This window comes from Lontra canadensis, unplaced genomic scaffold (genome assembly GCF_010015895.1).
Source record: "Lontra canadensis isolate GAN:19392208 unplaced genomic scaffold, GSC_riverotter_1.0 scaffold67, whole genome shotgun sequence".
In the NCBI taxonomy this organism is placed as follows: Eukaryota; Metazoa; Chordata; class Mammalia; order Carnivora; family Mustelidae; genus Lontra; species Lontra canadensis.
In genome coordinates, this window is record NW_022631061.1 from 10,229,734 (window position 1) to 10,257,406 (window position 27,673).

The window sequence follows — 27,673 nt, forward strand, 5'->3', positions numbered from 1 at the left end:
CCAGAATGAGTGAAGGTAGACCTGACTGGGGGCGGCGGGATGATCAGAAGCAGAGTTGGGCCAATCTGAACCCACACGGTACTGATTACCAGTCCCAAGCCCCCACCCAGCAGCCATGACAGGACACTGCTGCAGAGGAAGATCAATAGCAATTTTTGAAACTCCTGCTCCCTACAGACTGCAAAGCATTTCAAGACGCTAAGATCTCGTCCTGGAAATTTAAATGTGACTAATTGCAAAGTGGTTAAAAGTGGTAGAGAAGGCGGTCAGGCAGAGTAAGATTATATCCAAAGGAAGATGAGGCAGGTCAGAGAGGATACAGAGTACTCAACAGGGGAAGAACATTTGGAGAAGGGCGTATGCAAAAAGAGGTACAAATATTTTCCTAAGATTTCCTCAGAGTTGAAACTATTCAAAAGACAATGAGTCCACAACACATAGGCTGCGTGACAACATACAGTGGCTGTGGCCGGACACGTTTCTGCCCCTTTTGATAAGGACAGAAGCCCCATTCCCTTGCCCACCTCACCACCACTTGGCTTGAATTCTACAGAGACCACTAAATCAAGAGGCACTGGTGATACTCAAGTGTGATCAGAGAAGGTCTCAAAGGCAGTGGCCCAAATCAAAGAAGTTTTATTGGTAATTTACACATATAATTTTCTGTGGGTATGACCTATAGGGTGTATTATTTTCAGAGACACTTTATACACATCAAAACAGATGTCTGCCCTGAGCTGCCTGGGTGGCTCAGTCGGTTGAGCATCCGACTCTTGGTTTCAGCTCAAGTCATGATCTCAGGGTGGTGAGATCGAGCCCCGTGTCAGGCTCCACGCTCCGTACAGAGTCTGCTGGAGACCCTCTCTCCCCCTCTCCCTCTGCCCTACTCCTCATTCTCTCTCTAATCAATCAATCATTCTTTAAAAAACAACAGGTATCTGCTCTGAGTAGCTGAATTAGAGAGAAGTACTTTCTCTATGGAGACGAGAATCCCAGGTTCATGACTTGGTATTTTTTAAATATAAGTTCTATTATTATGCCGATATGACAAGGCCAACGGATCAAGAAACAATTGCCATTGAAAGGAAAGCTTAGTATACTCACAGATTCCAATGGGAGCTGGTACGTTCCACAAAAAGGGCCACACACAGGGATGCAAGAGGGTCAGTCATGGGGCAGAGGGAACAAGAGAAAGTGTGGGTGAGAGCCTTTCTAGTAGTTTCCATGGGCAGAAACAGCCAAGGAGGGATAAACAGGTTGAGGATTAGCCAATTTGAGTAATTTCAATGGGGTCTAGGGCATAGGGCTGTCCCTAGGTGTCTGGTAACTGGCCTTTGGGGGATTGGGCAGATGGAGAATAGCCCATAGAGTGGGAGGCAGATAAAGAGGGCAGTTGGGATAGGGGCTCTGGATTGTTTAGTTTGCCTATGAATGGCACAAATCTCTAGGAATTGGCTAGCCAGTTTTGAATCTTAGAGGCAGAGTTAAAGTAAACTCCAGAAGAAGAGCCAGGATCTTTTATCTAGACCCCAGGGTATTTAATTATACCCAAAATCAGAGAAGTTAAGAACAAAGACTTTGAAAACCAGAGCCAAGTTTTGTGTAAGGTAAGTCCTGACAGGAAGAGAAAGGTCCGGTAAAAACCTACCTATCCTAGTACCAAGGGTGGTGGGAAAGGCCGGTTAAAAGAGAGGGAGAGGCTGGAAGGCTGAGAAGCTGATTAGACCTGTGCGGAGGGGAGAGCAGGAATTACAGCAAGAACAAAGGGGGATTTTGCCCCTCCCCTACCATTTCCCATTTAAGACTCTGGAAAGAGATCACCTCTCCAAGGATCACTGTTCCAAGGTCAGGCACAGCCAAACACACCCAGGGACCAGTGTGTACAATCTCATTGTATTGGCCCAGCATCTGGAGGGCAAGGAAAACTTGGGGCAGCTGAGGACTGTGGACCCACAGTCTAGAAAAGCAGGAAAAACACCCTCGGGTCATCTGTGCTTGGGGATTACTATAATCCAGGCCTGTGTCTAAAGAGATCGGATTCTTCCTTCTCTCTAAGAGGTTGTTTGCTATTTTCCTCCTCTGTGGGCCCTGACTCCCCTTCCAGCTCCCCTCCCCCAAAAGAAAAACAAACTTCACCCTAAGTGGGGGAGGGGGGGACTGTGTTTTGAATATTGTCTTTGGCAGTCACGTTCCAGGAGAGCCGTGACCTTCCTTGATTCTTCTATGCCATTTACCCCCCAAAATAGTTCCCTTCAGAGATTTCTTTAGCCAGCCCTTAGTAACCGATATAATAAATGACCTATGGCAAGCTGAAGAATTAATGAGACAATGTGGGAGGGGTGGAGTAATTTGAATCTCCCAGAGAGCTTTCAAACCACATCTGCACAGGGCACCTGAGTGACTCAGTTGGTTAAGCCTCTGCCTTAGGCTCAGGTCATGATCTCAGGGTCCTGGGATCCAGCCCGCCTCCTGTTGGGCTCCCTGATCAGCAGGAAGTCAGCTTCTCCCTCTGCCTCTGCCCTTCCCCTCCCACTCATGTATGCTCTCGCTCTCTCAAATAAATAAATAAAATCTTTTTTAAAGAAAAAATGGAAAACACAATTAAAAAAACAAAAAACAACAATAAAAAAAAAAAACACACAAGAACCAAAATACACCTCTGTATAGCCCCAGAGATTCTGATATAGCTCTCAAACCCCATTCCCACACTAGCGGAATGGCCCTAGGGGCATGCCAGCAGGCTGTGTGTTTCAAAAAAAGAGCTGCTAGTGAGTGAGAGAACCACGACCTTCAGGGAGAACCACTAGTTTAGCATTTTGTGTACATTGAATAGAAAGATTTGCATTTTCAGGGCAATCATGGAAACCAGAAGTAGTGGTAAGTGTGGGTTTCTGGAATAGGGTAGGAAGTGTGCTCACAAAATGTCCTTGTACATGTAGGACCTGCCGGCTCAGGTGACCCTCAGTGTTCAAGCATGTGGTCAGTCACTGCACCACTCACTGTTCCTCAGCTGTATGGTCATCTGGGGCATCTGCATGGTGTGACCTCATCGACTCAGATTCTGGCTGGTGTGAATGAACTGAGATCGGTTTCTGCTCCCAGTTTTTGTTAAAATGCAAGTATTTAGCTTCTCAGGAAAAATATGAACCTCAGTGAGTTAAAAATGAGTGCTAGAGTTAAAGAGTCACTAGAATCTACTAAAAAATGTATTAACTGTGAATTGTCCAGAACTCATACCAAGTATGATACGGTCTTATGAAATAAAGCAGGTTACAAAACCAAAGGCAGGAATGCCTGGGTGGCTCAGTCGGTTAAGCATCTGCCTTTGGCTCAGGTCATGATCCCAGGATCCTGGGATCAAGTCTGCGCATCTCCCGCATTGGGCTTCCTGCTCAGCAGGGAGCCTGCTTCCCTTCTTCCTTCTGCTCCTCCTGCTTGTGCTCACTCACTCTCTCTCTCTGACAAATAAATAAAATCTTTAAAAACAAAACAAACAAACAAACAAAAAAAAAACAAAGGCAGAATGTAATCCCTATTTTATATTTATATGTAGTTAATATCTATAAGTTGACAGGATGTGTGCGAGGGAAGCATATGGAGGGGATGTAAGCAGAGCCGGGGGCCTGGGATGGGGAGTGTTATACAGGAAGTCCGTGTGCAGTGAAAAGGAGCGTGAGATGGGTGGGGAGCATGTGTGCATGTGTGTGCATGCTCTCAGAGTCCTGGACACGATGAAAAACTCCAGTGGGCCCCCACACTTGCAGAACCTGAAAGGCAAGAGGAGAATGGGGGAGGGCTCTATCCCCGCCCCCTCGCACCTGCCCCAAGTAAACCAGGATGATGTTTAAAAGCAAGGACTTTGCAGTGAGACCTAGTTTTAAATCCTAACCCAAAACTAGCGACAGGCTCTTAGGCAAGTTTTTCAAACTCTTGCCATCAACTTTCTCATCTGCAAAATAAAGATTCTTCTCGGCATCCATAAAGGGCTGAGTACGGTGTTCACACACAGCAGTCAGTACATGGTAACAAAAAATCCTAGCCCTTTGCTCAAAATACAACTCAAAACTGTACCATGGCAACAAAAAAAAAATCTCTGACAAAGCAATTTTTAAAATACATCACATCTATATTCTAGTCTACAGCTTCTTTATTTTGAACAGTTTAGGGGTTTTTTGGAAGAGTGAATAGCGTTTACAATTCTTAACTATTGGTGGCTCTTGAGTCTAATAATGGGGTGAAAAACATGAGGTTCACAGGATATTCCCCAGTGATTCCAACCAACAGAACCAGTCCTAAGCCTCATTCTCGCTTGTAAGCGCCGTGCACTGTCCCAGCCGCTGACAAAGTTGCCGGGAGGCTGAGCATTGGCCACTGGTCATGGGCAGCAAGAGTCCTCCCCGGGCGCAGTGATGGGTTTGCAGCCTGGGTGCCTCTTCAGCCTTTCACATCAAAATCAATCCGGATTTCAAACACGGAGGTTTGGGGGTGAGAAGGGTGGGAGGGTTTTGCCATTATTGGAGATTTAGCAAATAGTTACTTGGGAATTATAAAAAACAAATATCTAGTATAAAGAGGAGGCCTATGTTACTTTATAAATTATCTAGAGAGCTTCTTAAAACTAATAAAAATTAATGCTGAAATCTTAGCCAAGGTCTTGCAAAGATTTCTTCCCCCTGCTGCAAGCAAGCAAGTTCCTGCCTAAGTCGGAACGCCTGCTAACTGACTAATATGGATAACGCAAAGCTGTTTATGCTCTGGGATAATAAAACCAGGCCCCCCACTTTTGCCGGGAGGCTTTATGGCATTTCCCTGCCAATGCTATTCTAGCAGCGGCATCACTCTGGTTCAATATTGTTGCAATTCTCAGTCCTTCTGACCGCTGGGTTCTTCCGAGAGAACTGGCAACAGCTCCCCAAGCAGCGGCTGACCACAGTCCGAGGACCTCAGGCTCTGCTCGTAGCCTTCTCGTGGTTATTGTAGCTGACACCACCGATGCCCTCCAGGATATTCATGGGCAGAGGGAAGACGATGGTGGAATTCTTCTCGGTGGCCACGGTGGTGAGGGTTTGCAGGTAACGCAGCTGGAGGGCTACTGGGGACTCGGCCAGCACCATGGAGGCTGACTTCAGAGACTTGGAAGCATTCATTTCTCCTTCGGCGGCAACGACCTAAGCCGGCAGAAATAAAAGAGCTCAGAAAGAAACATTCGAACTGTGACTCGGGCTTTCTTATTCTGCCTGCACCCCATGCCGGTCTGCCGCCCCACCCCGCCCCACCCCACTTTGCCACGGGTTTCATCGAGCTACTGCTTTGGCGAGGGTGAGAGTTTCACATCGTAATGTGCTTTAGGGGAATAATGCTGGCCAGTTACCCTGGAGCCTCCCCATCCCCCGCGCTAGCTTTCAGAGAAGTTTGAAATTCAAGGCGTGCACCCGCTTCTCCCTGTTGTTCTTTCTTACCCTAGGAGACCTTAATTCTGATGCCAGTTCAGCCTCATTCTTCCAGTGTGAGGACTGTTTCAAGTTCTCTCTGCCCTGGATGGCCAGCAGCAGGCAGGGCAGTCTAAGAACCCCCGTGGGAGGGCTCTCCCTGTTGCTGGCTCCCCATCTAGCTCTCTCCTGCCCAAGATGGATTTACCACGGGTACTCACTGTCTCTGTGCCCTCCACGTCCACTGCTGAGAAGCTGCTGGAGCTTCCCAGATAAAGCAGAGACGGGAAAGGGACCAGAGCAGAGGAAAACTCATTGGTTCTCAAGGAAGATTCTGAGGAGCTTAGGCAAAAGGGTTCTCATCTTCCCTTGGTTTCTGATACTCCGGGAAACCCATTCCTGCAGCCACGAAGGCTATAGACCCAATGGACTCAAGAACATTCGAGGCCAGGGTAGGCTTACAGTGTGTCTTCTACCCTGGATTGAGTTTAATCACCCCACCATTCCCTTTCAGTCCAGCTCACTAACCACACCTAACGATAAAGACGGGCATGGAGTTGGCTACTGCGTAATGCCAGCTTCCAGGGGGTCACTACACCCGCTGCGATGGGCACTGAGTAATGTATAGGGCTGGTGGATCAGTACGCTGTACACCAGAAACTACTCTAGCGTTGCCAGTCAGGTATACTTCCATAATTAAAAAAAAAAAAAAAGCAGAATTGCTAACTTTATAAAAATGTAGATTCCTGAGCCACAAGAGAATCGGCTTCATGGAGTGTGAGCTGAGATCTCAGAGTTAGTGTTTGCTGTGTTGACTTTTCTCTAGGGGACTGAAGTGCAGCCACTTGGGACCCACCTTGCTAAGCCACTGGGCAAGTGACTGTCCCAAGACCTGTTGCCCAACTTCCTCAAGGTACATTAAGCTGCCCATTACTTTTAGCTCAGGAGGAAATTCTCAGTAAAAACTGTGAATAAGCAACCCTTTTCTTATCAAAATCACTGAGAAGCCTGATCTTCCATTCAAGGTCTATCCTTTTCTGCTCCAAAGCTAGGCATCTTGCCTTCCAGTGTGGACGGAGTAGCTCTTACCCTGGCCCTGGCTTCCCGGGTGGCCTCGGCCTCCGCAGCCATGGACCGCTGTAGCTGCACCGGAATCCGGACATCTTTGATTTCCACTCGTGCCACCCGGATCCCCCACAGCTCGGTGGCATCATCAAGTAAGGTCTGTTTCCAAATCACAAGAAAGGGTATTGGTCAGAAGACAAGGGAGTTGGGCAAATATCCCGCATTTTCTTGTCACAGACATCTAGCCAGCAACAAGGTATGGCCTTCTCAGGCACTTCTGGGGTTTGTCCTGGCTCTTCCATCAGCAGCTGTGAATCACTGGGCCGGTTCCTTAACCTCTCTGATTCCTTATAGGTTGTTCCACCTCTAAAAGGGTTCCTCTCGGGATTTTCATGAGCTTTGCAGATAATACACGTAAGAGATCTACCAATGCCTCACAATAACTCAATAAATAATATTGGGTACTTGCTGAGATACTCTGTGCCTTGCTCTTGCTCTGTTTAACCTCTCCCCTGTGGCAGGTAGTTTTAAACAGGTAGCCAGGCATGTGTATATATATATATTTATATATATATATGCTTACTTACTTATATATATATATTTGTATATATATATGCTTATATATATATGCTTACTTACATATATATAAAATATATATATGTATATATATAGATTTTAGAGCAAAGCAGCCTAAAATCAAAGATATGCTTGTCTTTTGTAAAAACTTAAGACCACTGAGGATGCCCTGTTGGTTATCCTGCAGAGAGAGGGGTGGGAAAGAATGTCTTGTGAGAGAATGAAATCAGACAGGTTGTTTCCTCCGAGGCCAGGGGCAGAGATCTCTGCTACCAAACGGCAAGCCATCTCTTGCCTTTCCACAATTTCCACAGAACTGTGGAGATGGTGAGACCTCCCAAGAAGCCGGGGACTGGACTGTGGTAGGGGAAACATCTGAGTTGTCAAACTCATGGGGCTCTTACAAATGACATGGAGAGTTCTATAGAACCAACACTATAGTTGTCATAAAGCCTTAGGTCTTTGTGTCACAGTAGACACTGGAAGATATGCCAAGGACCAAAGCTGAAATTCCCTACTAACGCAGAGAAGGGAGACTCAGAATCAAAGCATAATTGATTAAGAGCCACATAGAAATATAATTGTCTATGAACTAGGATGGGTGAGGGGTGAGATGGATTATGGCAACATCCTCACCATTACTATAATTCTGATTACTGTCACCGTAAATACCGAGCTAGGTAGCTCCGTGCCGGATTTCCCAGGGATGGCAGGCCTGCGGGGTGTCAGTTGAATCCTGTTCAAATATTCCATTGAAATGCAGAAACACATGGGCTGTCTGAGAAATGGTGGCCCTTCTTCTGGAATAAGCTCAATTAAAAAGGACGCTAACCTCCTCAGAAAAGGCTAACATGTACAATGCTAACTCATATGTTGAATTAAAAAAAAAATAGGTAAGGTGTCCAATTCCTTCAGCTCCCCATGTCCTGCTCACATATTTAAACTTAGAGCTTGTGATTAACCACAAACCGAGGCCCAGTGTCTACAGTAGCTGTGTGTGCGTGTGTGTGTGTTGCACGTGTGAGTGCACATGCACACACACGTGAGACAGATTCTTTGAACCACTGATAGCTGATCATCACTGGTAATCAAAATAAATGAACTAAGGACACAGGCTCTTCATTCTCGGCATCTTTACCTGGATGTTATGGGCAATCTCCTCTCGGCCGGCTAAAATTTGGGACAGGGTCTGCGTCCCTAAGACGTTCCTCAGGGTAGTCTGAGCCAGCAGAAATGTGGCTTGGTGGACATCGTTGACATTAGCCACGGCAGAGACAGCGCTATAGATTCTGTAATAGACGACTCCATCCACTTGTGTAGTCACGGAGTCTCTGGTGAGGATCTGGAGAGCGAGGACAGAGAAAATCGCATGTTTATTATGACTGTCACAGTGACGGACAGTGTCAGCCAGCCTAAGAGCCCTCTCCCCAGGAGGAGACCCTTCGCCACAGCTCAAGCCAGCATCACCCAAACTCTGCCCTAGGCTGCCGTATAATGTCATCCTGGTTGGTGACAAAATCCCCACCCATCGTGGGGTCTGTAACCCACCCGTCATCTGAACCTATCCCTGTAACTTCACCTTAGGGAGGCCTTACACCCCACGGGCAGAAGCTTTTTGATTTGCCATGGGAGCCTAAGCACTTTCTATTTTAAAAGGTGGCAAGTAGGAACTCGGTGGAACTCTACCATCTACACAGAGATAGAACGCTTCTTTCCCTGACACCTGCCATCTTTTTGGTTTTCAGTTTTTATCAGATTTGATGAACAGCAGTGCTGCTTAGAAAACATAGATGTCACCAGAGACCATGTTCTGTTTTCACATAAAGGGAAATCTCTTTGCTTCCACAGAGGCTCTGTATTAATCCTTCTGAATAATGTGACGAGGCATTTTGCAGCCAGTGAGAACTCTCTGTCAGGACTGTAGGAGCTGAACCTAGAACGGGGGAGTATGGAGCCAGAAAAGGCCCGTGGTAGGTCACTAAGCATCTCCAATTCTTAGGACACAGGCTGAAGCCCAAAGTAAGGACTCTGTACTTCCTACCAGTGTCATGGCGATGGGATTATTGGATCTTGACTGAGTTTCTTGGACCACAGAGAAGAAAATTAACATCAACTCATAATCCTCTCATCACCTCTGCCCTCCCACATTGTAGACCCTACTCACATTTTCTTTCCTCTTCCTGAATCATTTTGGTTCTTGGTAACTCTGTTTCTCTTCTCTAATGCCCTGTTACTGGTCTTGGATATTTATTTACAGTACTTTAAGAATGGCAAAGAATTATTTGAAATCAAAATGCAAGTGGGATCTGTGCTCTTTCCTTACGGGCATCCACTGTTTTGCATCCAATCACACATTAAAAAAAAAGTGAATCACAGAGATTTAATAAAAAGTCTAGAAAGGTGACAGCAAGGATAATATCCTAACCAAACCCTGCCCTCCACCAAATTAAATTCAACCGCTTTATACAATGACTTATCTGACTCTTCCAAGCATCTTGGCTACTGCTCTCCATCCCAGCTTCTCTGCCAACTACATCTTTTCTCTCTCTTCTCTGGGACTTACCACTCCGAGTCATTCCAAGTCTTACAGCAAGGCAGACCTTGCCCTTGGCTTTATTGTCAGTGGGAAAAGCAAAGCCCCATGGTTTTTAAGATTCACGGGGGCTCCTCAAGCCAGTCCCTTATAGTTTGAAAACATGCTGTAAAACATCAACTGTCCGTGGAATGGGAAAGATACAGGTTTTATTTCTAAGAGCATATCTTTAACCTGAATTACCTCTTGTGGAGGAATGTTGCAAGTAATAGTTCGGAGATCAACCTTGACAAAGACATCTATGCAGGGCAGGACCAGGATCAAACCTAGGAGAGAAAATATGGCTTAAAATTTTACCGCATTGAAACTAACTGCCACAAATTATCTCCTAACTATATGATCCATTATTTTCAATGGACTACAAATGCTTCTCAGAGGATCTTCAATATATACACCTTGAGCCTTGGGGAAAATTAGTTCCTCCTCCTAGTCAGTGACTAAAGAAAAGTGGTTCCCTAGAGATTAAACTCTTGTGGTAAAGAGCTAAAGATCCTTGACATTTAATTTTTAGATTTTATTTGTAAGCCACTCAACCTACTTCTAGCCAAGTGTTGAATTTGACATTAATTTAAAAGGATGTTTTGGAAATTGGTGTCCTTACTAAAGATACCTGCACAAAAGATTTAAGTAATAGATTTTTTTTACCTTAAATGTCAATGACTGTCAACATTCTCATTCATCTTCAATAGTATTGAAAAAATTGTAGAATTAAAATCTTCTTAAGATTTTAAAATCTTAAGAATTACAATCTTAAGTCCCTAAAACCAATGTACTTCAGAATTTGCTGTTTTTCTAGAGCTATGTTCTAGTTCAAATATGATGGCATCCTAGAGTTAACACCCTCTAACTTCTCTTTGAGTCATGAAGTATTTGGGTTTGGGACTGAGTGGGGGAAGGATGGGGATAGAAAAATTCAGTTGATTTCCCATGCATGGATCCCTAACATTAGCCTGGCCAATGTTCTCAATAGCTAGAGTTACCAAGGTTAGAACCACAAGCATGTCAGCAAGATGGGGACTCCAATCCATTTCTATTCACCAGAAAAATTTTGTGCCATTGTTTTTGTTTTTTAAAGAAGAAACCCGTTTGTAGGTTATATACCATTGCAAAGGGCTGGTAACATCAACAGAAGACACTGCTAAGGTGTTTTCTTTCTCTTGGTCTCTGAACTCTCCTGAGATTTGTAATGAGGATTGCTGCCTGATTTACTTCCTTTTCTTGATACCAGGTCACCAGTTGAGGTCATGGTCCCTAAAACTAGAGGGTTAAGTCCTAGCCCTTGCACTTACTAGCTTGTGACCCGGGAACACTCTCATAACTTTCCTGAGCTTCAGTTAGTTCATCTCTAGAAGAGGGTAGTGAAGATTAAGCATGATTCGACATGATAGAGAAATAAAGTACTAAACACAGGGCCAGGTATGTATGACGTGCTCAAGAAATAGCAGCACTTATTATTAAAACTTTCATTATTAAAGAATAATTTATAATTTACAAAAGTGGAGAGGTTTTCCATTAGCAATTTGGCTTGTTTCCCTCTAGCTCTCATGGCTTTCTGAGGTAACTCATTAGCCCCAGAGATGTGTATGACGAAGAGTAGTTATCCTGGGACATTTTAGTGGTGAAATCTTCTGGGAAAATTAATTTAAAAGAGATCCACTTTTCTCTAGAGTCCTCCAAGTTATGGTTAGTCTACTTCTCCCAAATCCAGTTTTAAGAGTAAAAAGACTTACAAGCTTGGCTCCACCAGATGCAACATACCTAGAAGGGGTCAACCTTGGTCTGTTATACCTCATTTGGATGAGTCTAACACTTCTATTTGGACAAACTCATAAGAACATCCACAATAAGTCATTCTTGCCCTCTTCCCCCTCTGGTCCTTTATGAAATTAGACAAGTAGGATTATACTACTTGAAATGACCAAGGCTCTTTAACAAGCTTCTGTTTTGGAATAATACATATATATATATATACATATATATATATATATATTTATTTATTTATTTATTTAATGTAATAGATACCTGAGTGCCTACTGTAGTGCATGGTCAAGAGCAGAGCACATGCAGCATCACAGTGACTAAGAAAGTTCTTGCCCCCGAGGGAGCTTATAGCCCAGTTGGAGAGAGAATGTGTTTACTCAAATACATCATAATAGGGGGCAGAAAACAAATATTATTAAAGAAGTATTGCAAATAACCATTCTTTCTCATGTATCTTGTAAGATGTTACCTTTGATGGCCTTCTTTTCAAAATATTAGAATTGATCATATGAAACTGTCATGCTTGAGAAACAAAAACAAATATTAGCAATTTCATATGGTTCAACTACAGATACACCAGGAGAAGTTATGAGAATTAAATCAGTACCTAACTTCTAGAGTTTTAGGACCTAACACCTTCCCATGTCTGCTCCCCACCCCCCAAAATCCCATCCTTTTATAACATGAAGAATTTGGAACAGTTTTCATTCTAAGGTGGAGAAAGGATGGAAAGAAACACTACATTTGACCAAAGGAGTCATGTGATGGATTCCAGCTCTCTGTTCTATTAATCTACTTGCCAGGAGAAGAAGTTACCTTTTACTTTTCCATTAACTCTTTTCTTTCTTTCTTTCTTTCTTCCTTTCCTTCTTTCTTTCTTTTTTTAAGATTTTATTTATTTATTTAACAGATAGAGATAACAAGTAGAGAGGTAGGCAGAGAGAGACAGGGAAGCAGGCTCCCCACTGAGCAGAGAGCCTGATGTGGGGCTTGATCCCAGGACCCTGAGATCATGACGTGAGCTGAAGGCAGAGGCTTAACCCACTGAGCCACCCAGGTGCCCCTCCATTAGCTCTTTTCAAAGAGTGAGGATCCAAACCCAGCTCCCGGAATACTCTCCCTGAATAACTTAATCATCTGTCTTGGCCACTTACTCCCTCCCTTCATTCTTCTGTCATTCTTTCAGTGGTCATGGTAATAAGTGATGTCCGGCCAATCCAACAGAGCCACACTTTGGTCCTGTAAACTGAATCTCTCGGAGGGAATGCTGGGAAACAGGGCTGGATTTCCAACCTCTCAAACTATTGGTCTAGTGGTTATGCCTGTTCACTTGTATAACAGAACATCTTTTTTCCATTGTGCAGACAGGCAAGGGCTCCAGGTGCCTTTTCTTTGCTTCTCAAGAGAGGCTGCCAGGGAAAATTTCGGGGGCAACAGTGAAGTATTAGGTGCCCATGATCCTTGTCAGGGGCAGCCACAGTGTCCTACCTGGCCCTCTGGCTTTGTCAGCTTGGATGCGTCCCAGTCGGAATACAACAGCACGTTCATACTCCTTAATGATCTAAGAGATTAAGGGAGAGCATTTAGTCCTAATGGTTCATCAGCTCATAGAGAGAGCCCAATTTATTTCCCAGGGTGTTACCTTCAAGCACATCCATATGGAGATGGGGAAGGTAATGATCATCAGCAGCAAAGAAAGGGAAAACAGGATCCAGCCACATACACCAAGCCCTTTACTGCTGATGCCTAAGAAATGAGGACGAAACAAGCCTGTAACTTACTTGGTTCTTAGAAAACCCATTCAGCCACATGAGTAAAGCTACTATCCAGAGTGCTGGCCAGGCCGGGTGGCACTGAGGAGATCGAAACCCATGCACACCGGCAAATGCAGTAAAGACACACACGTGTGCGCGCATACACACACACACACACACACAAACACACACACACTATTTATTGAGGGTTTTAGACTGAAATTGACCTGTCCCTTCCAAACAAGTCTCATAGCAATCAATAATAACAATTACCATGACATTTAGTAGGACAGACATGGTTTATTACCCTCAAAACACATAAAACATGTTACCCAGTGTATAATTCATGGACTAGCTCCATTGGAATCATTAAAGGACCATTTTAAAAGACACATTCCTGGGCGCCCAGGATTCTCAGGTTGGAAAGCAAGACAACCTTTGAGGTAGAGAGTTGGTACTAGTATCAAAGGGTGACAGTATGGCAGGGAAAATGTTTTGAAGAGCCTGTAGGTATGAATTTCTATGAGAGCTCTCTTACCTATCAAAGCTGTGGCTTTGGGTAAGCTGCTCAATATTTCTGAGCCTCCACTTCTCCATCTGTAAGATGGGGAAAGAAGTCAACTACCCTGAAGGATTTGACAAGGACTATATGAGATTATTTTTATATGGCACTTGCTCCATACATTAATATCTACATTAATAAATGCATATTACTATCTTTATTTCCATACAGATATTACAGGGACTTGTCAGACACTGATATTTGACGTTTCTGACTTTTCCAGGAATTTTTTACATTGGTTCATTACATCAGATGTCTTTTTGTTAATCACACATTATGATAAGAGGGGCATTTTGGTTTAAAGAATATTGCCCTGCAATGCTAAGTTCAAATCGTATTTCAATCACCTGAAACTTCATAGCTTTAATCACTTCCATTAGACAATTTGTCAAGTCTTAGAACTCTGGTTTGTAGAACACACAAGTCTGGCTGACCCTTTTATTCTTTTCTTTTTTTTTTTTTTTTTTTTTTTAATTTGACAGACGGGGATCACAAGTAGGCAGAGAGGCAGGCAGAGAGAGAGGGGGAAGCAGGCTCCCTGCTGAGCAGAGAGCCCCATGCGGGGCCATCCCAGGACTCTGGGATCATGACCTGAACCGAAGGCAGAGGCTTTAACCCACTGAGCCTCCCAGGCGCCCCTGACCCTTTTATTCTTATTTTGTTCTTTAATCACTATTCCAATTTCTTTTTAATTCTCATTCCTTCTTTTCTCCTCTTCTTGACAACTGCCCCCACCCTTGCTTCACACTTCCTCCAACTGATTCATATTCTCCACACAAGCACCCGAATTAACTGTATGTACTAGATATCTTCACCCAGATAATTCCACAAACACCTTATGCTACCTCTAGACCCATTAATGCCCAACCATCCCCTTTATTGTTCGCGTTAGACGCAGGCTTATCACTGCCATTCCCCTAGCCAACTGCAGAGGGCGCTAGGTCGAACTGATACTACCTCATATCCATCCTCACTCACTGCTGCTGACTCATCAGTGCCCACATCATTTAAATGTTTAAAAACATTCAGGAGGGTTCTAGGATTCTGCTCTTAAAACAATGCTGCGATGAGTGCTCTTTAATACGTGTTTTTGTACACCCATGTAGGGTAAATGCCAGGCAGGGAAAGTGTTAGATCAAAGACATTAGTATTTACAATTTTGTTAGGTGGTTAAGTGCCCTTCAACGAGTTCATGCCAAACCGCACTCCCGTCAATAGCCCACTGGGACACTATGCCGACTGCCCCGTGCTTGGTACCAGTACCCACCAAGTACTTTCTCAGTTAGTGCAGCCCCAAGATGGGAATTATCACGTTTTAGATACACATGTAGTATTAAAAACTTTTTGTGCAAATGTCCTTTAATGGGTTCTAAATACACGTAAAGATATACCCAATGGCAATAAGGACTTACCTGCATACTCAAAGTTTACATTTTTAAAATACCACCTTCCAAAACCTTGGACCCCAGTGAGGTGGATTGGACTATCATTATGCAGAATAAAAAAAACATTTTGTGCATTCTAATAGAATCTTTGTTGCATTTTGTTTATTCATGCTTATTTAATCACTGTAATGATACAGCCTGTATATAAACATTCTCATCGTACCAAAAAAAAAAAAAAAATCAAGGCGGTACAGATGAAACTGAAGTCCCCCTGACCATCTTCTCCTTAGTCCACTTTTATCTAGAGAGATCCCATTATTATAGATTTGGCGTGTTTCCTGATAGACCCATTCCTATGTATTTACATACATATGTCTATCCTTAGAAAACACTTGGCTTAGATTCATATATCTGGTGAGCTACGGTGCCACACTAACACTCCAACTTTTTTATTTGTATTTATTTATTTTTAAGATTTTATTTATTTATTTGGGAGAAAGAGAGTGTGAGAGAGAGTACAAACACAGGGGAGTGGCAGAGGGGGAAGGACGCTCCCTGCTGAACAAGGAGACCACCGACAGGAGGGGGGGGGTGCACAGCTCCATCCCAGGACCCTGAGATCATGCCCAAGCCGAAGGCAGCCTCTTCACCAACTGAGCCCCCCAGGTGCCCCAACACTTCTACTTTGTAAAAAAAAACGAATGTATCTTAGAGATATTTCCATGTCAGTATATGCAGATCTACCTCCTTCTTCTTAATTGTCACACATGGGTCCATCCCGAACTTGTGTCTGGGTTTCTGTAGCTACTGGACATTACAGTTGCTTGCAGTTCTGCACCTACCAGCAAGGCTGCAATGATGGGCTTGTACAAGCCTCTCTGAGACCAGCCGTGCTTTCCTGGAGTCTCGGTGAATGAGTTGAGCCGGCAGCACATTTCCGGCCACCTGGGGTGTAGTTCACAGCTGCAGTTGCAATCATTGGGATTCAGGATCCTTGGGGGTTCCCAGAGCTGTGACTTCAGCAGTGCAGCCCACAAAAGCTGCTGGGACTCCAACAAGATCCCAGTTATGCTTGATGCCCTGAGCAAGCTCGAGAAATTTCCAGACTAGCTACAATGTGGACACCAAGCTACATTAGCAAGTGTTCGTGGCAGAGAAGCACCCCCCACACCCTACCCGCAGGCGCACCGCCAGAGCCCCATCAAGTCCTTGCCTTGCCGCAGGAGCTGTGAGTGAGGCTTTGTTAGGTACTAACGGCGCAGAGGGAGACAAGAGATGTGGACCTGATTCACCTTCCAAGATTCACACCTGAGCATTAGAATCACCCCGGCCACTGCCTCCGCACCAGGAGAATTGAGAATTGTGGAGCCTGGGGGTGTCATTAGCTGCTGTTCAAGTGGGGCTGTGAGTGCAGTTGCTCCCTGCAGGGCCCTGCCACCAGCCTTGTGAGCTGGCTGCATGTGGCTGCTGGCAGAGGCAATCTCTCAGCCTCCCCGCTCCATGAGCCCAGGATCTGAAGAGATATGCAGGGACTGTGTCCCAAAGCCTCCTCAGAAACCTCCCATACGACCTCTACTTCAGTCTCCATGAGGCTGCTGCAGGAGCCTTCCCTGGAGGCGGAGGGGGTGTCCGAGGGAAGGGGCCCCACAGCCTCTGCACTAAGCAGCAAGCCCTTAGCACACCTAATCACCTCCTGCTTTCTCCCAATCCATGGCTGTGTATTTTCTGGGAGTTACTGTCACAATACCATACGGTCATCACCGTCCGCTTACTTCCCAGCAGAGAACTGGATTTTGCCACCCCAACAAGCTGCTCCCGATTTCCCACTCATCCATTTGACCATCTTTTGCCAGTTCTCCACCAGGCACGGTGCTATAACTGAGGAGACAACGGAGAATAAGATGGGGAACTTCCCAACAAAGGTTCACGTCTAGCAGGAAAGAGACCATAAGGGCAGGTGTAATAATACCCTTGGGTCTCTGCTGTGCTGCCTTCTAGTCAAAAAAGTGGGGATTCCCTCCTGTATGTGGCTGGGACAAAGAACGGGGCGAAGTCTAGTCAACACATTTCTTTCAGTCTGGAAAGACAAGGGTGAGCTCAAATAAATTAGCACAGAACCAAGCCCACACTACTGATGCTGGAGAGAAGGACCCTGCGGCTTCAGCTGAAAGGACTTCAGGGATAACCAAGCCCGGCCCTTCATTCTGCAGCCTGAAAATCTGGTTAGTCTTGTCATCAACATCTCAATCTCTCTTTAAGTAAAGTGGGACCTAGAAGTTCCACCAATTGGCAGACATCCCTATCTGCCTTTAATGACTCCGGCAGTGAGATAAGACTGAGCTTCACCAGCCTCTGGGGCTTTGTTCCCGGCACTTAGCTACAGCCCATAGCACAGAGGAAACTTAAATGCCCTCTAGGTCTAGGTGTAAACACTCAAAGCAAGGTTGGTAACTTGCGTGAGGCTAGCCCCACGAATACGGCGCTAACGGTGGAAATGAATATTAGTACATAAAACAGGCTGGGTGACTTGGCTTCTTATTTCTTATTTTGGCTTGGTCAATAGTATTTAATTGTGAGAGCAACACTACATACAATCCTTGCCCCCAGATCCGTGTTACTGTAAAATAGCTATTTCTTCTCTAAGCAGAAATAGAGTTTGAGGTACTATGACATTGTTTCAAAACACCAAAATCCAATGATGTCTATAACTACAATGGGATCATAATCCACAGCTTCCAGAATGGCAAACATTAAAGACCCACAATATCACATTTTTGCAAAGTTGTGAAGCGACCTGAGCCCTCATGCAAATTGACACAATCATCTTGAGAAACGGTTTGAGAGTATCTCCTGAAGCGAAGCACACCCTTGTCTACCTCTCAGTCTTCCACTTCTCAGGAATACCTGACAGAAATGAGCGGTGATGACAGTGAAAACCCATTCGAGAATGGTCCTTGTGATTTTATTCATAAAATTCCGGAAATGGAGAGCCACCCAAATCCCTCAACAGTAAAGTGAATAAATAAAGTTGCGGTATACTCATCCAAAGGCGTACTACCCAGAAAGAAGAAAGACAAGGCTACTGCCATATGCAAAATGTGGTCGGATCTCATAAACAAAATATCAGGGAAGATAAGCCAGACCCAAGAGGACCTGCTTAGGATTCCATGTATAAGACTATACACTGCATGATCTCATCTATTTTGTGTCATTCCATTCAAAGACAAGCAAAACTAGTCGATTACGTTTGCAGTCACAGTAGTAGCTATGTCTAGTCAGAGAGGTTGTTGGTGGTTGGGTATTATGGAGGAAGGCATGAGGAAGTCTTCAGGCGTGCTGTATATTTTCCTTATCTTGATCAGGGTGGTGATTACCTAGGCTTACATGTATAGAGGCTCTGGAAATAAAGACCAACCAAATGCGAAAAGCTAAGGCTCTTTATCCAGAGCATGCTATATGGCGGAAGAGTCAGTCTCTGTCACTTGTGTTTTGGCAGAGACTCAAAGGCAGGCAGAGGAGCGGGAGAGCTTTAAGGTGGAGAAAGGGAGGGGGGCGCCTGGGTGGCTCAGTGGGTTAAAGCCTCTGCCTTCAGCTCAGGTCATGATCCCAGGGTCCTGGGATCGAGCCCTGCATCAGGCTCTCTGCTCAGCGGGGAGCCTGCTTCCTCCTCTCTCTGCCTGCATCTCTGCCTACTTGTAATCTCTGTCTGTCAAATAAATAAATAAAATCTTTAAAAAAAAAAAAAAGGGGGTGGAGAAAGGGGAAGGCTTCAGGTGTGCCTGATTGGGGAAGCGGTAGGTGGGCTGACCGAAGGCGGGGCATGCTGTGTGATTGGTTAGGGTGCATATCTGGCTTTCTTTAGTGGGTCCTAAATTGGGAGCAGGGACCGAAAACCAAGGAGCTGTCAGTTACTTATCAAGTCCTGGCCTTTGGGGACCAAAAGTTGCAAAAATTATTGTTTAGCTTCCTGAATTGTCACAGAGATAACAATCTGGCTTCTTGTAAGACTGACTTATAGTAGGCTGGCTTCCTGGGCTGGTTCTTGTAGACAAAGGGGTTGTTTTGGGGGATGGGCTGCCCAAACTCCCCAACTGAGTTCTGTTTTTATATAGGGTCCAGCCATTTTCTATTCGTATATTCAGTCTCTCAAGAGAAACTCTTAAAACTTGTGCATGTGTTCGTATGTATCTTATACTTCAATAGATAATTCAAATAAAGACCACGGGATGTAAGATCAGACTAGTATTGAGGATGGAAATCTCACTATTTGCTCTGCATTCTCAGAGAGAGGACAGAGAGAATAGAAAACCTTCAACAAAGCCATCCTGTGGACAGGGACAATGTCCTGCCTGGAGGAGACGTGGTAGCCTTGAGTCATTTACCGTGCATTCTGAGACAACTTCACATGAAAGCTAGATGACATCCCACCTGTCATTTACCCTACTTACGCCTTAGTTTCCTCCTCTATATACAATAATAACTAGTCATGAGGATTAAGTAAATTATATGTAAAGGATATTAGCCATATCAGGAGGCCTTCTACCAACCAACACACTGTCTAGGATCGTCCTCGAGGTGTATTTTGGTCAAGACAGTCCTAACACTTCCCTCAGACTGACTAAACATCAAATAGCTTCTTCCAGAATCTCAGACCCTGATCTCCCTTATCCTAGATCATTTTCTTCAGAATACTTATTGTAAGTTCTTTCTCTGCCCCTTCAAGACATAAACCTTTTTAAAAGACTTTTGCTAGGATCATTTTGTCAAGGACCTGGGAGCCATTCTTTGGAAATGTCATCATCAAAGAAGGTAACACTCCCCGTTTTTGTGGGATGGGAGAGCCTGACTTCAGTGGGCACCTTGTTCCACGCTGTAACTTTACCACTGGTCAGAAAGATACGAGAAAGGTATTAGTAAACACAGATGGCCTCTGACCACCACCTAAGGCCATCTAGTACTTTTCCAGGAGCTCATTCCAAGCCTTAAAAACACTCTTCCCCTGTTTCAGGACTGTTCCTTCAGACTGAGTTCTGGCCTCCCTCCTCTATTGCAATAGTCTTCACTGAAATCTTCAACTTCAGTGCAGTTTTTACTTTGACCACTTACATGTTTTTTTGTTTGTTTGTTTTTTGTTTTTTTTGTTTTTTTAATTTGGTTTCTTTTTCCAGATAGGATTCTAAGTATCCATAGTGGATATTCCAGTCCATCCAGATGATGACTCCTCTGTACGGGCAAGAACTACATTTTCAAGGAGAATAAAGCCCTGCCCTTGAACGTGTCTACCTCCTTAAAGTAACACTGCCCCTGCCTGGCAAGTCCTTGCAGATAACTTTTAAAACCTTAACGACAGACAGAAAAAGAGACCAGATCTTTAGCACTAAACAACTAAATCAGAGCTAGATGCTGATCTCACCATTGCTCCTCCGATGACTACAAAAATTCATAATCGTAAGAGTTCTTTCAATGTCATGATTACATCTCAACTACAGAAGGGTGATCTGTGCTTGAGAGTCACGTGAGCTTTGGGACACATGTGTACAGAGTTCCTTTTAACCCTTTGACTTTTTTTATAGGAATATTGATGATAAATTTTGAACTAGAATGTTCAAATGTTCAAAAAGGTGTACAAGTAAATGTTTTTAATGCCTTAGGCTCCCCCTTCAGCTCAAGCATTTAGGCACTGCCAACCCCAATAAAGTCCCACGTCATGACTTCCCTGGGGTTGCGGCTCGCCAGGCAGCTGCCTCAGGAGGAATTCCAATGAGGCTTCATCCCATCAGTCAAGTGCAGCAGCAACTCCCAAGCATGCCTTAGGAGACAGGCTTCACACATGGGCGCTGAGCAAGTGTGAAATTCAGTTTTTCAGGCGGCAGGGCTTTGGTCTCTCACCTTTGGGTCTAGCTGCCTAAGCCACATACTAACACACATAAACATCCTCCAGGAGAGAAAGCACCCTGTCCTCACACATCTTTGTGCCTTTGCACGGGCCTTCGGGTCCCCCAGGCCTCCATTCATATCCCGCATTCTCCTCTCCCTCACCTAGCGGCACAGCTCAGCTCAGCTCGCACTTCCCCTTTCTTTTCCAGGAAGATTCTTCTCTTTTTTCTGCCCTTTTGAGTGCTTCTCTTCTAATTCTCCCTTTAGTGTGGCTTTTCACAGGACATTCTAATTTTCAGTTAACTTGGGTGTCTTCCCTGTGGATCTGTAGTTCTTTGAAAGCAGGCATTTTATTTTTATGCCTCCATCTCCTGATACACAATAGGTTCTAAACTCATTCATTGAGTAAACGCAGTGAATGGCACACCAGATGCTTCCAGCTGTCAAGAACAATGCTCAGCAACGTAATACGGTTATTGATCTGTTTGAAGTTTCTTGTCTGGAAATAATGATCCAGCAGGAGAGACTCTGTTTACTCTCAAGAGAGTCAATTAAACTCAGAACCCATATGTCCTCACATTTTCTCCTACATGCTACTGCCTCACTGTACCCATGTACCATTATGAGAAGAAAATAGAGAAACTCTTTTCCTTGTGAAAGAGTCCAGAACAAGCCTCCCCCAGATTGTTCCACATTGGCCTGTGAATGATTCTGAACTGAAGCCACAGAAGACCCAAAAGACTCGAGAAGAGCTTTTTACTTCTCCCTTAACTGCCTCTAAGAATTTAGATACAGGGCCTGGTCCAGGAAGAAAGGTCTCACCAGGGATAATTACCAAGAGTACGGTAAACTAGGGGGGAGATGGGCAGGAACGGAATTCCTCTGTGTGTCCCACTGTTTCTGCCTGGTATGACAAACATTTGTTTACCAAAATTTTGCTCTTCTCATCTTTCTATGTGTCTTCGTCCTTTATGAAGCCCCAAACCACCGTCCCATTATTCTTAGGTCAGGATGGGACATCAGCTCAATCACCTACTGTCTTAGAGCCTCTCATGTCTGTCAAGGTTCATGTATGTATAACATTATAATTCATTTTTTCTCTTGTTAATCTTCCTTGTGTCTATTTAATTAGTAGACCAGGCTAAAGAATCTAAAAGGGTACAGAAAACATTTTCCCTCATTTATGCCTGCATCAAGTTTGTCCCTCCTCAGCCTCCCTTTTCTGTATGAAATAACAGCATTACCAACAGCAACAACAAACACTTGTCCTTAAGATGTATGTCCAGTCTCATGATAGTATTATTTATGACACTGGTAAATAAAAACACTCTGAAAGTACAATGGGGAGATAATTAAGCAAACCATGATGTACCTACACAATATCATATAGTGAATATGTGTTTTTTAATTGGTGAAAACCCAGAAATTACGATGGTATGGTGTTAAGAGAAAAAAGCAGAAGAATGCAAAATTCTAAGAACAATATGATCTCAATTAGCACAAAACACATGCAAAGAAAAAATATTGGAAGAAATTGAAAGAAACTGACCAAAATATTAGCAGTGGTTAATTCTGAGTGGTGGAAATATGATTTATACTGAAGGAGTCAGAACAGGTGTTCTCAAAAGTGTGTCATTTTGGCCGGTGACTATTTGGAGCTGAAATCAAGACCCAGTGGGCTCAAGAGAAAATTTTCTCCCCTCATACCTACCTAAAAGAAGTTAAATTGGAGGTTTTTCCCAGAATGAGCGTTCTTACCAGAGATGAATTTTTTGTAATTGACCCATCTATATGGCGGAGCAAACTTCTAATAACCAAACATCTGGTCTTCTTATTACTCTGTGAATTGCCCTTCTTCCATTTGAACCTCAGGCCCCCAGCCCATTCCTTAGCTCAGGATGGCATATATTTGACATTTGACATTTGACATTTCATTTGACATTTCTGTTTTTAGGACCTCTTATGTATGTGGGGTTCCTGTCTGTACAAAGTTAAATTTGATTATCTCCCGTTAATCAGTCTCATGTCAATTTAATTCTGAGCCTAGCCAGAAGAATCTTTGAAGGGTAAAGGGAAAAGTTTCCTCCCCAACAATAGTGTTCTAAGTTCTCTTAATTTTTGAAACCTTTATATTATTAAAGGGAATTTTTAAAATAAAAAATTAATCACATCAAGTAAAAAAAGAAAAAAAAGTCCTTTGTATTTCCAGAGCAAGAAAGACTGGAGGATGCCCAGGGGAAAAACAAAAGGTGTGTGGAGTGAAAACAATCACCTTCCCTGGGCCTGGGCCTGGGGTTGTAGTGTTAAAAATTTCTTCCCTCTTTCTATTCACTTCCCATCCTATGGAGTACTGTTAGTAAAGTACAGTCTCCACAACTTCCTGGTTCTTTCCCCACAGAATGAAGGATTTTAAGTGTCAAACATAAAATCTAAAGTGAAACCCTCCTGGTAAATACTATCTTTTCATCACCTGAAAATCATCTTCCCTCCTGCCTAGTTCTCTGAAATGTGCACCCAGCTTGCATCAGGGAACATTTTTCAGCGAAAACACAGAACTGCTAAAAAGAAGTACTGTGCTTCTCAAAGTGTGCTCTCAGATTGGCAATGTCACCAGCTTGCAATTTACTTGGATGAAAAATCTCAAGTCCATCCCAAAACAAGAGTATCGGCTTGGCTTCCAGAGATAAGAACCCAAAATCTGTGTTTTTAAAAAAACCCCTGGGAAGATTTTTTGTTTTTTTTTTTTTTTTTGCATATCAATGTTGAGAAGAAATTCTAAGATTTGGATGATTAAGATTCCAATTAACTTCACTTTAAAGAAAAAAAAAAGGAGTGCAAGAGAAGTCAAAGGCTAATGAGGAGTGTTGCCCTACTCATTTACATGAGTAAATGTTTAACAACTGGGGGGGGTAGATCCTAATTTATAGCACTCTATAGGTCTGATCTATAGAGTGCTATACTTGGAGTTGGGAAGAGAGGCACGCTAGTGGTTTCCAAAAGCTTCTGCCTGAAGCCAACAGTACGGTACACAGAAGTCTCCTGCTGGAGTTGATAACAAGGACTGAGTTATTCATTTAATCCTCCCAACATTTGTGAGTGGCAATTTCTGCACAGCTTGCAGCACTAGATAATGTTGTCTTGTTAATGTGTCCAAGATGGAGAAAGGCAAGGGCAAACTCATCCCACAAATCTCTGAAGAATGACTGATCCTGTATCTCTCAGAAATTGCCAAAACCACATGAAATCAGAAGTTGCAACCACTATGTTCCATTTTTGTTTGTACTGTGGTAGCACAGGCTTTTTTCATTATATTAAAAAGTCAAAACCAAGTAACCCCATGGACAGTTTATCTCACGGATAAAGGTCCAGTCAGGTCTTCGCTTGTTAAACGCAAGCTAAAATGTCTCATGAAACTCCTTGTTTAAAAAGCTAATGGGAGGTACTTCGGAGAGACCTCCCACTCAGACTTCTAAGGGATATTTGCTGCTTCCCGCATATCAGTTTAGGCAAATATCTCTAAATGTATACGTTTTCTTTTACAGACTGATAGCCAAGTGTGTTCTCTATCTCTGTGACTTCTTTGGCAACATAAGAAATAGAGAGCATGGGTTAAACCTCTCTCCCCTCCCCCCATGTATCATCATCATTATTATCACTTTCTGGAACTTTAACAAGTTTTTAAACCCTCCAAGACTCAGTTTCCTCCTTCATAAAATGAGATTAGATGAGAATCTACCTCAGAATTATTGTAGGATTTAAAAACATAATAGAAGCAAAATGCTTCATAATCCAGACGTGCCATTCAAGGTAGTAGCTAGTACTTATGGGACAAGTTTTATTTCCCTCAACTTTTCTCCAGGTATCAGACATAATGCAGCTCAAGTCAACTTTTCTTTTTAATCATAGCATAATCTGATGATATTTGAAAATGGATACATTTCAGCCTGTTTAACGTGTTTTTGCTATGTAATACCCAAAAAAAAGAATGTAAAAATAAATACAAATTCTATCTAACACTGAAGAAAAGAGCAAATTACAGATTGCTGTTTAAGAAGCCAATAAAGCCACAAAAAGCAATGAATCCAAAATCCCGGGCTCTAACCAAATGAAGCCAATCCCGATATGGATTAATCCCCCTCACAGCTACTTTGTAACTCTCAGAATTGCCAGGGCTCTTGCTTCACTTAATATACCTAAAACAAACTTAGGGCAGAAAAGAGGAACTTACCCACTAAATTCTCTTTATCCTGCTTCTGAGGGGAATTCGCCCCAGGATCCATCTCATTCTTGAGAAGATTTTACACTTGGGCAATTTTCATGGGTTTGGAGCCAGGCCTGGGCTCCAGGTGCTTAGGAGAGAGGACAAGGAGAGAGAAGGAATGAGCAAGTGAGAGTTCCTTTCCTTTCATGAGCACCCCAAGGAGCAGTTTCCCTGGTGAAGGAAGCCTGTTAACACAAACAAAAGGATTTTTTTTCATGAGTTTAGACTGCCTTTGTTCCTAGAGAAAATTCAAAAGAACATGACCTTCTGGTGGCAATGTTTCCTATAAAATATCTCTAAATAATTCCCTACATCATTTATATTTTATAACTCATTGTATAAATCACACAGTGATTTGTTCACCACAATGAACTGTGGATATACAGGGCAAGTATATCTATCCTTATGCTGCAGATGACAAGATTTCATTCAATTCAATCTATACACTGCAGTGAGTAATCTTCTAAAACTTGAATCTGATCAGGTAGCCATCCTGCTTAAAATAATCCCATGACCACCAATCATTAGCATGACAAAGAGGAAAATCCGAAGTGTCCCCAGAGACCCTGCTAGTCCCTTTCCAGTCCCACTCATATGGTAATCCCCTCACTCACTTAGCAACAGCCCCGTTGGCCTCCATGAATACCACTAAAGCTATCTGTGTCCTCTGTGCCACAGAGCCTTGACACATGTTACCATAGGCATAATTACTTGGCCTCTAGAAAAGGGGTTGGCTAACTACCGCCTGCTAGCTGAACCTGGTCTGCCACCTATCTTCGTAAATGTGTCACTGGTACACAATCCTCGCCATTTGTTTCTGTGTTCTCTGTGGTCACTTCCCTACCAGACCTGCATAGTTGAACATTTGCTATAGAGACCATACAGCCTGCCACACCTAAAACATTTCCTATCTCTCCCTCTACAGAAAGCATTTGCTGAACCCTGACACACATGACAGCTTCCATAAGAGATGTGATTATTGTGCTGTTTTCACCACAGCACCTGCAGCATTAGAACGGTGCAGGCTCATCTCTGCTGCCCAAAAGATACGGTTGAATGAATGAATAAGTGATTTGTCAAAGATAACAGCTCACAAGTGCCAAAGCTCCTTCTCAAATCCAGATCCCCAGGCTCCTGTCCCAGGAGTCCTTCTTTCATCAGACCCCTTCCAGCCAAAGATAATTTAGCTGTTACTCTACCATGGAGAGGACAAATATTCTACTTGAATGATGGTCATCTCTCTCCTATCACTATTCCAAATAATACTTTGTTTTCCTCGGTGTGGAAGCAACACAACCCAAAGCCAACTCAGATCTTTCCCAGGTCATCCTGTCTTGCCGGTCTTTCTTCCCCCGACCAGCTAGTCTCTTTCTTCTCATCAACTTCATCTTTAAAAACCTCCCAGATTGGGGGTTACACTTGCCAACTAATTGATACTCTTAACTGCATTCTCTACAAACTCAAATTACAGTAATAACCAAGGCTGTCATCCACAGTTTGTAATTATAAGAATTAATATGGAATATTAGAACTTTGGGAAAGGAGGCTGGGGACCAGAAACTCAGATTAAAACAGATGCATGTGTATGCACTGAGTCAGGGATTGTCTACTTTAGAATACTTTCCTCTGCATTGTTGGCATACATCCTTGGCTGTGGCTCTATGTGGAAACCATGCCACGGGCATAGTGGGTAAGAAAATGGGTCCTGGGTTCACATTGCCTGCCAACGTGGGACATCATGTAACTTATTTAGTTCCTCTTCATGTTCTGTTTTTTTTTCATCTGTGAAATGGGCATGATGAAGTCTCTAGCAGAGCTGTCTGAGTGAGCAGTATATGAAACATTACATGTAAAGTACGCAGAATCGTGACCGGCATTAATAAATGGTAACCACGATTACTGTGAATGAGAGCTGAACTGTGTTTCTCAGGACTCAGCGATCTTCTTTCTAACATGAGAATGCTGGGTCAATTTTCACACTATGTCTCTTTCCATCGTCAAGCACATGGAAGATGGATTAGTGATTGGTCCAGTATTTCAAAGCATTTGTCACCTTTGTCTAACATGTCTCCGGTTTCCTGCAAATTTGCAAACTTGAGGGCCATTCCCGCTTCTGCCCTGTAGTTCTTCCATTCTGTTCTGTTTTTTCCTGCAGGAGCACCAGGTCATCATAACTTTGGGACTAACCTCACATGGAAAAGAGCAACAGGAAAACTTCCTATGTCCATTATTTCTTGGGACAAGGTCATAGACAATCCTTGCCTGGAACAGGAAGCCCCTTTTTTCCTCTGAATCAGATGACCCTCCAGTTATGCAGCAAAATGTTTTGGAAGTACTGCTTTAGCTCATTTCTAGATACAAGTCCCCTTACTATTAGCTGGATACCGCTTAGGCGCAAGGTTCAAAACAA

The 27,673-nt window shown here is 43.6% G+C and overlaps 1 protein-coding gene across 1 annotated transcript; it reads right to left on the bottom strand.

Moving 5' to 3' along the window:
• Positions 1-4,943: 4,943 nt before the first annotated feature.
• Positions 4,944-25,343, bottom strand: STOML3 (stomatin like 3). The gene is made up of 7 exons (XM_032879946.1): positions 25,231-25,343; positions 13,067-13,170; positions 12,913-12,985; positions 9,847-9,929; positions 8,209-8,412; positions 6,519-6,653; positions 4,944-5,168 (listed from the first exon to the last, which is right to left on the bottom strand). The coding sequence occupies exons 1-7, from the start codon at positions 25,280-25,282 to the stop codon at positions 4,944-4,946; spliced, it is 876 nt and encodes a 291-aa protein (XP_032735837.1). The 5' UTR covers positions 25,283-25,343.
• Positions 25,344-27,673: the final 2,330 nt, after the last annotated feature.

Bases quoted from the DNA above. Each gene is read 5' to 3' on its own strand.
- STOML3 (XM_032879946.1), bottom strand. From the start codon at position 25,282: ATGGATCCTGGGGCGAATTCCCCTCAGAAGCAGGATAAAGAGAATTTA. The intron at 8,413-9,846 runs GTAATTCAGGTT...CTCGCTCTCCAG, and splicing joins GCAACATTCCTCCACAAGAG to ATCCTCACCAGAGACTCCGT. The intron at 6,654-8,208 runs GTAAAGATGCCG...ATTTGGAAACAG, and splicing joins AGATTGCCCATAACATCCAG to ACCTTACTTGATGATGCCAC.